At 47.7% G+C, this 17,721-nt stretch overlaps 1 protein-coding gene across 1 annotated transcript in view; it reads left to right on the forward strand.

The window, feature by feature from the left end:
- Nucleotides 1-17,721, forward strand: part of Cacna1f (calcium voltage-gated channel subunit alpha1 F) — a 28,696-nt gene that overhangs the window by 4,395 nt on the left and 6,580 nt on the right. The window contains 28 exon segments of the mRNA XM_087902641.1: nucleotides 77-180; nucleotides 1,787-1,977; nucleotides 2,206-2,298; nucleotides 2,414-2,507; nucleotides 2,658-2,684; nucleotides 2,834-2,994; nucleotides 3,949-4,174; nucleotides 5,033-5,240; nucleotides 5,481-5,601; nucleotides 5,714-5,795; nucleotides 7,066-7,111; nucleotides 7,834-7,897; nucleotides 8,545-8,692; nucleotides 9,020-9,149; nucleotides 10,007-10,066; nucleotides 10,168-10,274; nucleotides 10,361-10,448; nucleotides 10,847-10,954; nucleotides 11,033-11,085; nucleotides 12,778-12,924; nucleotides 14,050-14,251; nucleotides 14,346-14,504; nucleotides 15,385-15,495; nucleotides 15,738-15,821; nucleotides 16,550-16,570; nucleotides 16,901-17,029; nucleotides 17,283-17,348; nucleotides 17,604-17,695. Coding sequence (XP_087758767.1) covers nucleotides 77-180; nucleotides 1,787-1,977; nucleotides 2,206-2,298; nucleotides 2,414-2,507; nucleotides 2,658-2,684; nucleotides 2,834-2,994; nucleotides 3,949-4,174; nucleotides 5,033-5,240; nucleotides 5,481-5,601; nucleotides 5,714-5,795; nucleotides 7,066-7,111; nucleotides 7,834-7,897; nucleotides 8,545-8,692; nucleotides 9,020-9,149; nucleotides 10,007-10,066; nucleotides 10,168-10,274; nucleotides 10,361-10,448; nucleotides 10,847-10,954; nucleotides 11,033-11,085; nucleotides 12,778-12,924; nucleotides 14,050-14,251; nucleotides 14,346-14,504; nucleotides 15,385-15,495; nucleotides 15,738-15,821; nucleotides 16,550-16,570; nucleotides 16,901-17,029; nucleotides 17,283-17,348; nucleotides 17,604-17,695 — 3,122 coding nt within the window.

Here is a 17,721-nt window from a genome sequence, read left to right on the forward strand (position 1 = left end):
AGGCTGCACCTGCCCTTCTTTCCCAACTCAGGTTGTCGTGTCTGCATGCTAAGAGGGGAATGTGCTCTCTCTCCAGATGCAGGATGCCATGGGATATGAGCTACCCTGGGTGTACTTTGTGAGCCTCGTCATCTTCGGATCCTTCTTTGTCCTCAACCTTGTGCTTGGTGTCCTAAGTGGGTGAGAAGCCTGGATGTTCTCCCCTACAACCTCCCTGCCCTTTTGTGCTGTCAAATTCCTAAGCATCTTTCAAAAACCTATATCTAAGATGAGCTTGGTAGCACAAGCCTGTAATCTGGAAGGTCAAGACAGAAGTATCTCAAATTTCAGACCAGCCTGGACAGCTTAGTGAGACTCTGCCTCAAATTTTTAAAGTTAAAAAAAAATTAAAGTCTGAGCATTTGTCCGGCATGTCCATGGCTCAGGGCTCAATCCCTAGCACTACCAAAGAGAATCTGATATGTTCCTTCAGTCTTTCAGTCTTAAGCATCTACTGTGTGCCAGGTACTGCTAGAGAAATGGAACAAGAAATGTGAAACCCCCTGGTTTCTTGGATATTGCATTTTTGTAGGAAGATACAGATAATAGAAATGCATGATAGGTAAATGTCTGTACATTACACACAATGCATACTGTGGAAAGAAGCAAAAGATAAAGAGAAACAGGGAGATGTTGCAATTAGAAATAGCAACATTGGGGACTGGAAAGATGGCTCAGTAAAGAATCCTTGCCGGAGCTGGGTGTGGTGGCGCACGCTTTTAATCCTACTCGGGAGGAAGAAGCAGGTGGATCTCTGTGAGTCCGAGGCAAGCCTGATCTTATGTAGTGAGTTTCAGGACAGCCATGGCTATGTAAAGAGATCTTGTCTCAAAAAAGGGGGGGATTGTTAGTAGAAGATCTGGGTTCAGTTCCCAGCACCCATACTACAGGTTACAACCTCCCGTAACTTGTAGTGCTGGGGTAACTGATTCCCTCTTATGGTCTCCGAGGGCTCCTGAATGCAAATGGGGCACACATACTCAGGCAGGCTCGCACACATACACAGAAATACTAAATACTTTTTAAAAGGAAATAAATGGGAAACTTAGAGCTAAGCATATCAGTGCACACCTGTACCCAACACCCAGAGGCAGGAAATATTGCAAGTCTGGGGAGGCCCTGAGCTAGACACTATCTCAAAAATATAATCAAACCAGGCATGGGATATGCACCTGTCATTCCCAAACTTAGGAGTCAGAAGAAGTAGAATCACTTTGACTACATAGCAAGTTCAAGATCAGCCCGGGCTACTTGACAAGTTCAAGGTCGCCTAGATTACTTGAGATCCTGTCACACACACACACACACACACACACACACACACACACACACACACACACACAATCCGAGTCCAACAACATGGCTATGTGGGTAAAGGCATTTGTTGCCAAGTCTGTTGACCTAAGTTCAATACCCAAGACCCATATGGTAGGAGAGAACTATCTCTCTTGGATTGTTCTCTGGTCCACAGGTCATGACACCTACTTGCCACCCATACCCACCCACCCACCCCAACACACACCCACAATAAATACATAAATGTGCTTCTTTTAAAAATCAGGAAAGACCTCTTGAGAAGGTTTTGATGATATTTTAAGCCATAGGAACAGCCAACGCAAATGCTTGGCGGCTAGAATGCCTTCGGCATATCCAAAGAACAATTAGAAAACTACTGTGGGTGGGGTGGTACAGACAAGATTACTGGTGTGCCTGCCCCATGTAGTAATCTTCTCCCCTCCTTCTCCAGGGAGTTCTCTAAAGAAAGAGAAAAGGCAAAAGCACGAGGAGACTTCCAGAAGCTTCGGGAGAAGCAGCAGATGGAGGAGGACCTTCGGGGCTACCTGGACTGGATCACACAGGCTGAAGAGTTAGACCTCCATGACTCCTCAATAGATGGCAACTTGGCTTCTCTTGCTGAAGAGGGACGGGCCGGCCATCGTATGCAACTCAATTCTGACCCAGCTTCATTCCTACCCCAGATGTGATTTGTCCTCTTGAGACCCAGACCAAGCCTGCAGCCACCCTAGACTTTGTCCCATATCTGACTCAGGACACAGAATCTCATCCCAGACTCAGACCCAGACCCCAACTAGCCCCTTGTCCCCCTAGATTTGACTCTAATTCTGCCTCAGGGACATCCTTCCCAGTCGTATCTATCCCACACAGGGCCACAGCTGTCAGAACTGACCAATAGGAGGCGTGGACGACTACGATGGTTCAGCCACTCTACCCGCTCCACACACTCCACCAGCAGCCATGGTGAGAACCAAGCAGGCAAGGGGCAGGGTAGAGCTGGGATGAGTAGACAGAGGGAAAATTCGAACATGGGACCTAGGCCTTTGGGTCCTGACCTCTATCCTCACTTTGCCCACAGCCAGCCTCCCAGCCAGTGACACTGGCTCCATGGCAGACACCCCAGGAGATGAGGAAGAAGAAGAGGGGTCTCTGGCCAGCTGTACACGCTGCCTGTAAGGGATCCCAGCCCTTGAATCCTAAGTAGCCCAGACCCCCATCCTTCCTTTAGCTTCAAATCATGACCTCAACCCTGATTTCTACCCACAGATGCTGATTCCCTCTCAGCCCCTTATGACACCCCATCCCTTTCTCATCCTTTCTAGAAACAAGATCATGAAAACCAAAGTCTGGTAAGTTGTAAAAGTGTGCAACCTTTTGACCCCATGACTTTAAGACCAGTCCACCTCCAAGCATCATTGGACTTCTGAGCTCCCTGAACTGACCCGCGGGTTGACCTAAGCCATCTCAGTGATGTGATGATGGGTTCTCCTCTGCCCAGTCGCCACTTCCGTCGAGCCAATCGGAGCCTCCGTGCACACTGCCGCCGGGCTGTCAAGTCCAATGCCTGCTACTGGGCTGTTCTGCTGCTCGTCTTCCTCAACACATTGACCATCGCCTCGGAGCACCATGGGCAGCCTGTGTGGCTCACCCAGACCCAGGGTGTGCCTCAGCCTGCCAGCTCTCTTCTTCATCCCTTGCTCCCTCCACTTCAGGCGTTCAAATGCAGGCTCTCTAGGGAATCTTAGACTCCCCACCCCCCAGATACTATCATTCAATCCAGATGAGTATAGAAATCTTAACCTGTCCTATCTCACCCTGCAAACCACACTTATGTGGTACTTGCTGTGTGCATAAAGCTCTAATCTCAGTGTTTCACATGTCCAAACTCAAACTGTGTTCTGCTAGAACCTTACTTAGTACCTATGTACTAAGGATGGCCAAGGGTCCTGATCACCAGGGCACTGAAGTTAAGCAACTAACCCCGGGACTCAGCCCCCAAGAGACAGAGCAGGATTCTAACCTGGCCTCTTAACACCAGGCTATCAGGACAACTCCTCTGTACCTCAGCTTTCCTTTGCACAAGATGGAGCTACTTCTAACTAGCCATGGCCTGGAGTGGTTGGGGCGATTAAAGGAACTCAGCTTAGATACTGCTTGGCCCACATTGCGTCACCTGTTGTTATTACTCTGTACAATCTCAAGCCCAATTTCACCGTTGATCTTGCTCCCAACCCCACCCCAAACCTGTTCAATCCTAAAGAAACCTCAGGCTTGGAGCTGGTAGAGTACCCGTGTGAGCCCCTGGGTACTGTACCCAGAACAAGAACCATAAGACATAAATAGAAAAAATAATTTAAAAATAATAACTCCCAGATACCGACTGTACCATTGAATTTGGAGTTGTCTTGGATTCACAAAGGCTGACTCTGGTACCCATCTCAACTCTATCCTCTACCCCAGCTCCAAACCTACAAATTCACCTCAGTCCCTAACCCCAATTAAACCCTAGTCCATACCTGGCCTGTTCCCTGCTACCCCAAGATCACGCCAAAGCTCCTGGCTTCCTACATGTTGCCATAGCCAGCTCAGTCACCCGCCCCACTCTCTCTACAGAGTATGCCAACAAAGTGCTGCTCTGTCTCTTCACGGTGGAGATGCTTCTCAAACTCTATGGTCTGGGCCCCTCTGTCTATGTTGCCTCCTTTTTCAACCGCTTTGACTGCTTCGTGGTCTGTGGAGGCATCCTAGAAACCACGTTGGTGGAGGTGGGAGCCATGCAGCCTCTTGGGATCTCAGTGCTCCGATGTGTGCGCCTCCTCAGGATTTTCAAGGTCACCAGGTGTGTGTGCATGGGCCCCAAAATGCAGCCCCAATTCCACACCCCAGCTCCGAAGATAATTTCGTCAGTCTCGCCATTCTTTTAGCAAACACTCTTTGAGTACCTACTGTTGTGTGCTGACCTTCTAGGTCCTAGGGAAACACCAGAAAGCAGAGCATGCACAAGTTCCCATCCCCGTGGAGAGGAGAGTCACCTGGGAATAGTGCCTCCTCCGTCTCCATCCCACTTGCTACAATGATTTTACCCCCAAGCCCATCTCTATGTTCATCACCAGTCCCAGCCATACTGTCCTCTCTAAATCCAATCCCAAATACACATGCACAGGTCCGCTGTCTAATCCCAAGCCCAACCCAACCTCCACCTCAGCCCTAATTCCCAGCCCCAGTCCTCTCACTGAGCACCAACCACAGTGCCCTTCTCAATTCTCTGATGCATCCCTACCCCAGTCAGCAACCTTTCTCCAACTGTAATCCCATGTTTTTGCTCTCCCCAGCCTCAAACTCTCTTTATTCCCTCCCTTATACCAACCTTCAACCATAACCTTATTCCAACTCCTCCAACCCCAACTCACCATAACCCCATGCCCAATTCATCCCAGTCCTAACACGAAACCCAATTGTATCTATACCTCGCCCCTAGTTTTACCTCCCGCCGCACCCTGAATGCCAACTTTAACTCCAAACTTAAAGGTTCACTCCTTTCTTACTCTTATCATGCTTTGATTCCAAAAGTCACCTCCAACCTTGCACCACAAGCTATTTTAACCCCATGTGCTCTGGTGTATCCCAAGTTGGAGGCCTGCCGGGACTCCGCAGGAGACGAAACATCAACTTTGCCCTTTTCGGGTCTCTGCTGCAGACACTGGGCGTCTCTGAGCAATCTGGTGGCATCCCTGCTCAATTCCATGAAGTCCATCGCATCCTTGTTGCTTCTCCTCTTTCTCTTTATCATCATCTTCTCCCTGCTTGGCATGCAGCTGTTTGGGGGCAAGTTCAACTTCGACCAAACCCACACCAAGAGAAGTACCTTTGACACCTTCCCCCAAGCCCTCCTCACTGTCTTTCAGGTATGGCCTGGAGATCCTGAGATCTCTCTCTCTCTCTCTCTCTCTCTCTCTCTCTCTCTCTCTCTCTCTGTATGTGTGTGTGTGTGTGTGTGTGTGTGTGTGTCTGTGTCTGTGTGTCTGTGTCTATGTCTGTGTGTGTGTGTGTGTGTGTGTGTGTGTGTGTGTGTGTGTGTGTGTGTGTTGGTATGACCTGGAGTTATAGGCGGGTCCCAAGAACTATGTGATTACTTCCTTCCGCAGATTCTGACAGGTGAAGATTGGAACGTCGTCATGTATGACGGTATCATGGCCTACGGTGGCCCTTTCTTCCCAGGGATGCTGGTGTGTGTTTATTTCATCATCCTCTTCATCTGCGGCAACTGTATCCTCAGAACTTTGGGAGACAGGATAGAGCAGGGTGAGGGGGTGGAGGGGATGTTGGGCAGTCCACAGGCAGGCTGCTTCTCCATCTTTGTAGCCTGAACTCACCCCAGACATCCTGTTGAATGTATTTCTTGCCATTGCTGTGGATAACCTAGCCAGTGGAGATGCAGGCACTGCCAAAGACAAGGGCAGGTAAGCTATTGGCTCCATCTCCAAGACATGCTTTCTCTATGATTTCTGATTGGATCTCTCTCTCTCTCTCTCTCTCTCTCTCTCTCTCTCTCTCTCTCACACACACACACACACACACACACACACACACACTCCACAAGACTTCAGTTGAGCTGGCAGCACCCAGCTCCAGATACAGGCCTCATTCATTCATTCCTTCAACATGAATTTATTGAGCATACACACAATAATTTTGTGTTAGGCTCTGATGCAAATGCTAAGGAGACAACATGGGTTGAGGCACACCGAATCCTTGCTGTTTGTAGTTGAGGAAGACAAGCAAACTACAAGAATATAGGTATACAATTTTAAGAATATGTTAGTAAGCCGGGTGTGGTAGCACATGCCTTTAATTCCAGCTCTCAGAGGCAGAAGTTATCTCTACAAGTCAGAGACCATCCTGGTCTACATAGTGAGTTCCAGTCCAGTTATGAATTGTCTAAAAAAGGATGTTAATAATAAGTAGTAGTGAAGGAACAGAAAACAGAACAAAGCAATAGTAAAAAAAATTAAACCATATATTCCCTGCACTTGGACAGCTGAGTCAGGAGGATAAGGAGTTCAAGGCCAACCTGGGCTCCACATTGACACTGCAGAGGATATAAGGTTCAATAAGATTGCTCCTTTGCCTGGTGGTGGTGGTGCACACCTTTAATCTACCACTCACGAGGCAGAGACAGGCGAATCTCCATGAGTTTGAGGCCAACCTGGTCTACAGAGTGAGTTCCAGAACAGCCAGAACTGTTACACAGAGAAACTCTGACTCAAAAAAAAAAAGATTGCTCCTTTGAAGTTGTGGTATTGTTAGCGCATTGACTACAGAACACCAGGGCTCGGGACCTAGTTCAGAGGAAGAAAATGTACCTGCTTGAAATTCTGGTATCCATCTCAGTGCCATTCACAAGCAAACATAAGCCACCAGTGAGGTTGGAATGCAGCAGGGGGGATGGGGGGGTGGAGAAGGGGGTCAGCAACAGAAATGTGGCTAGATGTCAGGAGGAATAACAAGACCAGCCTGGGGATATCTCAGAGCAAAATGAGAGTTTTGGCTTTTGCTCTTAGTAGAGCTAGGCATGGGAGCGTTAGGATTTCACGGTTCCTTTTGTGCACTGTGAAGATAGACTCTAGGTACTGGGAACAGAAGCGGGAAGTCCCAAGAATCAATATCCTGACAGCAGTGTCCATCCCAGCCTTACCACCTGCCGCCATCATCTCTTATTTTTCTTGACAGAGAAAAGAGCAGTGAAGGACACACCCCACAGGACAGCAGAGTGTTGGTGAGTTAGAAGCCTGGCTGTAGTGATTGCACTCCTTTGATCCCAGCACTAGGGAAGCAGAAGCAGGGGGTCTCTATGAGTTTTCAATTAGTCTGGTCAACATAGCGAGTTCCAGGCGGCCAGGGCTACATAGTGAGACCCTTTTTTAAAAAGGGTGGGGGAGCTGCAGAGATGGTTCCACAGTTAAGAATGCTTGCTGCTCCTCTAAAGGATCTGAGTTTGGTTCCCAGATCCATGCCAAACAGACCACAACTACCTGTACCTCCAGGTCCAGGAGTTCTAAGCCCTCTGGCCTCCAAGGTCACCTGAATTCACATGCACACACCCACACACAGACACACATCATTAAAAAACAATAATAATAAAAATCTTAAAACTGGGCGGTGGTAACACACACCTTTAATCCCAGCACTTGGGAGGCAAAGGCAGGCAGATTTCTGTGAGTTCGAGGCCAGCCTGATCTACAAATTGAGTTCCAGGACAACCAGGGCTACACAGAGGAACCCTGTCTCGAAAAAAGCTAAATAAACAAATCTTAAAGAAAAGAAGCCTGGGAATTATATATACTTCCTCCTACCACCCATACCTATCGACATGTACATGGTTTTAGCCCCATCCTTTGCCAATCCATTTCCATATTATCCTGTCTCTTCCATGCCTCCTTTGTGTCTATTTCCTGGTGTCTCGCCCATAATCGATGACTCCAGTCTTCCTGTCTCCAGGTGCCTGGCGGAGAGAATGAGGAAGCAGAGGGTGCAAAGAGTGCAGGAGCAGGCAAGTAGGCAGGTCCTCTTCCGATGGAAGAGGCATGGAGTCTTGGAAAGAGGACTCAGGCAGAGAACTCCTGGCTACCAGACTCTTCCAAGGTCATCCTGAAGGCAGTAGGCATAGTAGCACATATCTGCAGTCCCAAATCTTGCAAAAGGTGACAAATTCAAGAACACCTTGTGCTAAACAGTGAGTTCCAGGCCAGCCTGGACTATATTAGAGACACTAGACACTATCTCAGAAAAATAATAAACACACCAATAAGGACTAGGGATCTACCTCAATGGTAGAGTGCCAGGTCCTAAGTATAATCTTGATGACTGTAAAAGCAATTACTCTGTGATGAATGAATAAGCTTGGTCCCTAACCGGCAACATTTGGGAAAACAAGGTTAAACAAGAGAAATGGACATTTAATTTTACTGTAGACCTTCTCAGAGCCTTTGTTATCAAATTGTGTGTATATAGTACACTCACTAAACACACTCACCAGGCTCTCACTGCATCCCAGAAACTGTTGGAAAAGCTAGGCATGGATTTAAGACCTCCTCCCCGAGAAGCTGAGGTTCTGGGCAGGAAATGCAAAGAATTCATCCTATGTCAAGCATAGCTCCAGGACCTTTCCATTGATTCTCTCAACCAACTTCCCTTTTTGCTCTTTTTAAGAACCATGCATAGAGGAAGAGGAAGAAGAAGAGGAGGAGGAGGAAGGTGGTGAAGGGCATGTGGAACTCTTACAGGAAGTTGTACCCAAGGAGAAGGTGGTACCCATTCCTGAAGGCAGTGCTTTCTTCTGCCTCAGCCAAACCAACCCGTGAGTGCTAGAAGGAGGAAGTAGGGTAGGGCAACAGGGACTGGCCAGGAAGAGAGCCCCAGAACTACCCAGGAGGCAATGGGCACAGATGTATCCCTTGGGGTCTCCCAGTAAACACTGATCCTGGTTTCTTTTGTTGTTGTTGTTGTTGTTGTTGTTGTTTTTGTTTTCCGAGACAGGGTTTCTCTGTAGCTTTGGAGCCTGTCTTGGAACTAGCTCCTGTAGACCAGGCTGGCCTTAAACTCCCGAGTGCTGGGATTAAAGGCATGTGCCACCACTGCCCAGCTGATCCTGGTTTCTAATCACCGACTTTTCCCCACTCCCCAGACTTCGGAAGGCCTGCCACACTCTCATACATCATCACGTCTTCACCAGTCTCATCCTGGTGTTCATCATCCTCAGCAGTGTGTCCCTGGCCGCTGAGGACCCCATCCGGGCCCACTCCTTCCGCAACCATGTGAGCCCATGGCTGAAGGCTAGGAGGAACTCACAGGGGCATTCTCCTCGGCACAAATTCAAGCCAGAACTCACAGGGGCATTCTCCTCGGCACAAATTCAAGCCAGAACTCACAGGGGCATTCTCCTCGACACAAATTCAAGCCAGAGTAGAAACCAGGAGACGACTCTTCACTGGACTAGAGGAGAAGACCAGTAATGGTGGAGAATACAGTGCCAGCAGTCATTTCCATACTCCAAGAAGTGTGGGCAGGATAGCAGGATTTGACTGGGGATGGGAGAGCCTGCACTCAGAGAGGTTAAACAGGCCAAGGGCACTCAGTGTAGCTGGGTAGAGACAAAGGAATCTAAATCTGAGTCCTCATCTCAGGTGGACAAACCTTGGCATGTATAAAAAGTCTTTCCTAATGCTAAGAGGGAAGGATGAGGGAGAGCAAGGCTTATACAGAGTGGTGCACACACAAGCTGGCACAGTGGTACTGCAACTCAGAGGCCACCCTGGGCTGCAGAGTAAGGCTTGTCTCAGATAGATAGATAGATAGATAGATAGATAGATAGATAGATAGATAGATAGATAGATATGGATGGACAAACAGACAAACGGGCAGGTGGACGGACATAGAGAGAGAGAGATGGATGGACAGATGAATGGACAGACAGACGTGTGGATGGATAGATAGACAGACAGACAGATGATAGACATAAAGACAGACAGGTGATAGATAGATTGATAGATGATAGATAGATAGATAGATAGACAGACAGACAGACAGATAGATAGGGAAGGAAGAAAAAGAGGCACACACATACCTATCAATCTTTAGTAATGACACTTCCTCATCTTTCTCATTTCCTCAGATTCTGGGATACTTTGATTATGCCTTTACCTCCATTTTCACTGTGGAGATTCTACTAAAGGTGATTACTGAACCCCCAATACATTCTCTGCCACCCTCTCCCATCCTATCCACCAGCTCTCCTCAGGTCTGAGGTCTAATCCAGTATCATCTGATCCCCAGATGACAGTGTTTGGGGCCTTCCTGCACCGCGGCTCTTTCTGCCGTAGTTGGTTCAATATGTTGGATCTGCTTGTGGTCAGCGTGTCCCTCATCTCCTTTGGCATCCAGTGAGTAGCACATTTCCCTGCCCACCCCACTCCTCCCAGAACTGGGACCAAGCCCTAATTAGGACCTGAAAACCTCCCACCCCCAGCTCCAGTGCCATCTCAGTTGTGAAGATTCTCCGAGTACTCCGAGTCCTGCGGCCCCTCAGAGCCATCAACAGGGCCAAGGGACTCAAGGTAAGCCCAACTCACCCAAAGCCACAGGACCCAAGCCCCGGGTCAGGATCACAGATCCAACTGACCATTTGCACAAAGACGTTACTGTGCAGCCTGAATCCAACACGTGACCATAGATTTTTCACTACTGGCCATGTGGTCTGCTCTGTGTTCCTTACAAGTGACTATACCAGTGGCCATGTTTTTCTGACTCATGTCCTTGACATGTGACTATATGTCCTTACCTAGAAAACACTTATTCTTTGTTAATAGTCATACATGCTAGCCCACAACACTAGTGTTCCTCACTTGCAACCACCTACCCCTGGCCCAAGTCCTTAAGCTATATTCATCACCCAAGCTCCCACTACATGCTATGGCCTGCGACGCCCGCTAGTCAAGTGTGTGGGTATCTGCAGCACGTGGTACAGTGTGTATTTGTGGCCATCCGGACCATCGGAAACATCATGATCGTCACCACCCTCCTGCAGTTCATGTTTGCCTGCATTGGTGTACAGCTCTTCAAGGTGGGGCAAATCCAGAGAGAGGCCCATGTCGAGGTGGGGGTGAAAGGTGAACCTATCTGACAGATGTCCTCCATACAGGGGAAATTCTACAGCTGCACTGATGAGGCCAAACACACCCTGAAAGAATGCAAGTGAGTGAAATGCCACCCTCTATGGAATCCAGAACCCTTCCAAATCTCATAGAGAAATACAGACCGCTCTGTCTCTAAGGTCACTGGAGCCACTCACGGCCTCTTACCAAGAACTCTAGACATGTTTGGTTTCCTAAAAATCCCTAAGACCCTTGAAATACCCTAAAGGCCCTAAGACATACCCCCAAAGCTCTCCCAATAATTATAGTGGCCTTCATATTACAACAAGCGCTCAAAGCCCCCCATAACCCTTTTCCACACTCTTCAGCATTCCCTACATTCCACACCGGAAGCCTTTGCAATTCCTGCCTCTCCTCTGAATTCCAGCTTCCCTCTAGAGATGTTTGTAGAGGGAGGTGGTTTCTAGCAAAAGCCATGAAGCCAGGAATCCCAGGCTCAAACCCACTTCAGGAGGCTTGAAGGCATCTATTCACTTTGCTGAGTCCCAGTTAGCTCAACTGACAAAAGGGGATCAAAAGAGTTCCTGTTTCACAGGGCTTATGAGGAGTAGAGAGGCGGGGCACAGAGTAGACATACACGGTAAATACCTGCATGGCAAGCCAGCACCGTCCCTGGCATAGAGTCAGTGCTAAGAAACTTTGGCCATTTGAAGAACTACTTTCCCCTGGATGGCAAAAATGCTCATGACAGTGGCAATGATAAACCAACTGTGTTCCAGAAATTAGTCTTGTTTGTTGGTGGGTTGTTTTTATTACATTCTTGTATTTATTCATATGATGAGTACGCCTGCCACTGCGCATGGGGGGATCAGAGTCCAACTTGAGGGAGTTGGTTCTTTCCTTCCATCATGCTGGCTGAGGTTTGAACTCCAATCATCAAGTTGGCAGCAAGTACCTTTACCCACTGAGCCATATTGCTGGCCCTTGCTTGCTTTTTTTGTTGTTGTTGTTGTTTTTGTTTTTTGTTTTTTTGCTTGTAATTCTTTTATGGTTTTGGTGAGTTTTTTTTTAAACCTTGGTCTCAATATACCTCAAGCTAACCTTAAGTTCTCAAGCTAGCCTTAAATGCACACGTTTTCTGTCTTCTGTCACCTGAATTGTGAGGATTATAAACACACGCCACTATGCCAGACTTTATTTATTTGTTTGTCTGTTTATTGTGAGACATAGTCTCAGTATATAGCCCTGGCAGACCTGGAAATCATGTAACTGGCCTCAAGCTTGCTAAAAATCTTTCTGCCTCTGCCTCACAAGTAATGGGATTATAAATGTGCACCACCGTGATTAACTGTCATTAATTTATTTAATTTACTAAGCTTAGTAAGACACGGGAAATGGATTCTGTTAGCACCCTCATTTTTCAGATAGTTCATGAAAACAAAAAGTGCAAAGACGAGTCAGGCAGTGGTGGTACATGCCTTTAATCCCAGCACTGGGGAGGCAGAGGCAGGTGGATCTCTGTGAGTTCAAGGCCAGCCTGGTCTACAACAGCTGGTTTCAAGACAGCTAAGACTGTTACACAAAGAAACCCTGTCTTGAAAAACAAAAAAAAGTGCATAGACAGAGATTGAATGTCTACAATAACCCAGCCAAGAAATCAAAGGGCAGGATGTGAACCCAAAGTATCTAGGTACAATACTCTGCCCTGTTACATCCACAATAAAGACCCTAGAGCCTTTGCCATGGCTCCCCACTCCTCCTCACTCACCTAGCCTGTCTACAACATCCACAGGGGCTCCTTCCTCATCTACCCCGATGGAGATGTGTCACGGCCCTTGGTCCGAGGGCGGCTCTGGGTCAACAGCGATTTCAACTTTGACAACGTCCTTTCAGCCATGATGGCCCTGTTCACTGTCTCTACTTTCGAAGGCTGGCCTGCGTGAGGGGCAGGGCCTTGGGGACCGCAGGGGATGGGACAGATTATTCTAGATAGTTGCCTGGGATCAACTGGGAATGGGTGGGAGTGTATCTTAAGGATGTACAGAGAGTCTCTTAAGCCTGGATAGGGTTTCCTTTCTTTCCTTTTTCCTCTTCAATGCTTGAGAATGGAACACAGGTTTTGTATATACTAGAAAAATAGTATAACATTAAGCTGCATCTCTATCCCTTATTTTCTTGAGTTGGGGTCTTACCATTTAGCCCACTTTGACCTCAAGCTGGTGATCCTCCTTCCTCACCCTCCTGAGTGCTGGGATTCAGGTTTGTGCTACCACATCCAGTTGGGGGTAGCTTTCTAGAGACTGGTGTGTTGAAAGACTGGGTGGGGATTGCCCAGAACCCCACTGGGGACTACTGGGACTTCAGAAAAAGGTCTCTAGAAATTGGGAAAAGGTCTCCAGGGATAATAGGTGAAAAGAAAAGACTGGGTGAGTGTTACTCGGGGTAAGTAAGATGTGGAAGATTCAAAAGGGGTTCACAAAGAAAATAGGATTCAGAAATTTACAGAAAGCTGCGAAAGTCTTTGGGTATATTGGCTAGAAATTTCTGGGGGGATTGAGCAGAACATCATGACAGTGGGATGGGGTTCCAAGATCTTTAGAAGTCTGTGGAGGACTTCTGGAGAAGGACGTGGAGGAGCTGCTCCAGAGGCCATTATGGGGATGAGAGGTTTGTAGAAACATAGGGGATTTTGAAATGTCATTGAAGGTCCAGATAGTATTCTTTGGGGAACCATATAGGAGTCTCTAAGACTTTGAAGTGTCTGGGACAAAAGATTTGGGATCCTGGCCTACATAGTTGAGTTCCAGCACAGCCAAGGCTACATAGTGAGACCCTGTTTCCAAAAAAGGAAAAAAAATACAAATATTTAGGACCCTTTAAAAGCCTTGAAGGGGTTACTTTGTGGATGTATAGAAGTCCCAAATGATTAGGTTGTAAATTTAATGGGATCAGTATACCTGGAGATTTGGGAGGCTAGTATGATAAGTAGCCTGGGAAGAAGTCTGAGCAGGGCTAGGATTCTCCTACACATGCCCTCATCTCTACCTCCCCCCATCTCACACAGGCTGCTATACAAAGCCATAGATGCACACGCAGAAGATGAGGGCCCAATCTACAATTACCATGTGGAGATCTCAGTATTCTTCATCGTCTACATCATCATCATTGCCTTCTTCATGATGAACATCTTCGTTGGCTTTGTTATCATCACGTTTCGTGCCCAGGGAGAGCAGGAATACCAAAACTGTGAGCTGGACAAGAACCAGGTGACCTCTCTCTCCTGACCAATGGCCACCAACCTGTCTCTCCTTGCCTTGTGAACCTCCTCTGCTCACTCATGCCCCCTATACCATTATGCAGCGCCAGTGTGTGGAATATGCCCTCAAAGCCCAGCCACTTCGCCGATACATCCCCAAGAATCCCCATCAGTACCGTGTGTGGGCCGCTGTGAACTCTGCCGCCTTTGAGTACCTCATGTTTCTGCTCATCCTGCTCAACACAGTTGCCCTAGCCATGCAGGTCTGTCTGAGCCCCCACCCCAATCTTGATCGTTGCCAGACATTTGTTCTTTTCACACAATCCCTTGAGAAATATTAGGAATGCATTAGGCCTAATCCCCCTCCCACACTCCCGCCAGGCAGTGGTGGCGCACGCCTTTAAACCCAGTACTCAGGAGGCAGGCAGATCTCTGTGAGTTCGAGGCCAACCTGGGCTACAAGAGCTAGATCCAGGACAGGCTCCAAAGCTACAGAAAAACCCTGTTTCAAAAAACAAAGACAAAAAACAAACAAACAAACAAAGTTACATTTGTAACTTTCTTCAAATCTAAGGCCAAAAACTACCTTCTGCTTTTAAAGACGCTGGAATGTGAACCCAATGGTCCATGGTCATTGCAAGATGTCACAGATTATAAAATGCATTCCAGACTCAGATTCTAAGATGAAACCGATTATGCACACTAGAGTCAGTGCAGTCTGCTTACTTACCGCAAACGCTGAGGAACACTGAGGTAGGCTGTCTTCTCTGCTGACCAGAGACCCTGGTTCTGTCCAACTTCCTGCTGCACCATTCATTCTGCTGTAAGTTGGTTGCTGCTTTATGGTCACAAAGCAACTATTCTAGCCTCAAAGTAGGAAAAAAAGAGAGAAAGTTGAACCGAGCAGTAATTTTTGCATATTTTAATGAAGTAACAATATTTTCACAGAAGCTGTCAACCATGGCACTCTGGGAATCAAGAACCGTGCTTTGCAGTGTCCATAAGGACAGACAAGCAATGCAAATACAGTGTTAGACGCAGTGTTTCCACGTCCCCAGATGTCTGAGCTCAGGTCAGGGACTATGTGTCTGCATGTAGGGTGTCTCTGTCTTAGACTTTGTCCCCATCTGGATTCCCCCATAGCACTATGAGCAGACTGCTCCCTTTAACTATGCCATGGATATCCTCAACATGGTCTTCACTGGCCTCTTCACCATTGAGATGGTGCTCAAAATCATCGCCTTCAAACCCAAGGTACACCCTAGACCCACACCCTGTGAATAAACTCGTTTGGGAGGAAGGAAGTGCATTCCACAGTCCTGGGAGGGGGTAACAACCAAGTAGTCATAAGACTAAGAAATGAGAGGAATCCAGGTACAGACCATTTGTGGTCCAAACTAGGCCCTGCCCCCTCAATATCGCATATCCTCTACTGGTCCCCAACCCTGGTCTGCTGGTTAAGAGAACACAGTGCAATGCTTTCTTCCCGTCTACAGCATTATTTTGCCGATGCCTGGAATACATTCGATGCTCTTATTGTAGTGGGCAGCGTTGTGGACATTGCCGTCACAGAAGTCAATGTGAGAACTGGGCTTTGTGCTAACCCTTCTACCCTCTCCCTAGAGCCTTCCTTCACTTGGGTAGACAGCTCCCACTCAGATCCTCCCCAGGCCTGGAGACTGAGCATTCCTCATGCTAGGTCTATCCTTTTTGAGTCCTTGCTGAGCTCTAGCAAAGTACTCCTCCCTCTCACCCACCCCGTATTCTATTTTGCAGTCTACCCAGTGGCTTTGCTGCCTCCTAGAATGCCTCCCTTATTATTTCTGTTATCTCTTTCATTGTCTCTATCCCACTCCAATGGCTCCATCATCTCTCTGACTACTTCGTTGACTCCATCTGCTCCACCAACTCCGTCATCTCCTACACTGGCTCTTTCCTGGCTCTGTTACCACAACTGATTGCATCATTGGCTCCGTCATTTCATCCAATTGGTACCACGTGATAATAACCTTGACTGACAATGCTGCCAATTGCATTTCTGCATCGCTGGCTTCTCCAATGTCCATCCATTTATTCTCATTTCCATGAAACTTTGGCCCCTTTGTTTCTTCCCATGTCTTTGCTGCACCCCTTTACCTGATCCTTTTACTTCCACCCCATTAAAACTCTGTCTACAACCACCTTGATCTACTGCCATATAACTTTCCCACCATTCCGTGAGTGTGCACCATGTTATGCCCTTATCCATTTGGGCACATAATTACATCATCTCCTTTATCACCTCTGTTTTGGCCACATGTCCCATCAGAATGGAGGCCATCTTGGTGAGGTAGCTTCTCACCCCTAACAGGAATAATTTTTTTCAACCTTCCCTCCCAGCCCAAGGGTCCTTAGACACTCTTCCTGACAGCTGGGCATAGTGGCAACACACCTTCAATTCCAGCACTCGGGAGGGAGGCAAATCTCTGAGTTCAAGGCCAGCCTGGTCCAGAACAGAGCTACACTGAGAAACACTGCCTTGAACACAAACAAAAAATGCTTCCTGACCACTCTTGGGCCTGGGTTCTGAGAGATTTGGGAGCCAGGAGGACCAAGGCATGAGGGAAAGAAGTTGCAAACTGACACAAACTGATCACCGCCATTGCACCCCTAACTCCAGAGTTCAGAGGACAGCTCCCGAATATCCATCACATTCTTCCGCCTCTTCCGGGTCATGAGGCTGGTCAAGCTTCTCAGTAAGGGTGAGGGAATCCGCACACTGCTCTGGACGTTCATCAAGTCTTTCCAGGTAAGTCCCTACTCAGAACTACAGTTCCCAGTCTGCCATGGCATTTCCAACTTTCTTTCTCTGGGCTCTCAGTCCTTAACTTGCTTCGAGTTCCCTGACTTTACCCTATTCTGTTTAAGAGTGTGCCTCCATTCAGGAAGTGTGAGGCTAGAGTACATCCCCAGCAGGCCCAGGCTGGTAGAGAGGAGTGCATTCTGGGATTTAGAGTTCTCTGACTGCACCTGAAATACCTGTCCCCTTCCCATTCTCCCAGGCCTTGCCCTATGTGGCTCTTCTCATAGCAATGATATTCTTCATCTATGCAGTCATTGGCATGCAAGTAAGTGGAGACCCTCGAGAAGATCCCTCTGGAACCCTCCTGTCCCAGATACTTGGTAGGAATAGCCATAGTGTGGGGATGGAGGAGCAGAAAGATAAACTAGATGACCCTGGGTAAGTCTGCATGTGTGGAATGAGCTCATTAGTAACAGCTTTTAAGATTATGAAGATCCCTTAGGTATTAGGATATGTGAAGTGGATGGGAACACACGGTAGCATGGTTCGCTCCCGGCACATGGCCTTTGTATGTCTATAGATGTTTGGCAAGGTGGCACTTCAGGATGGCACACAGATAAATCGAAACAACAATTTCCAGACCTTTCCACAGGCTGTGCTTCTTCTGTTCAGGTGATACACTCCCACGTCCCTGCTAC

Source organism: Myodes glareolus, chromosome X (genome assembly GCF_982192425.1).
Source record: "Myodes glareolus chromosome X, mMyoGla1.1, whole genome shotgun sequence".
Taxonomy (NCBI): domain Eukaryota; kingdom Metazoa; phylum Chordata; class Mammalia; order Rodentia; family Cricetidae; genus Myodes; species Myodes glareolus.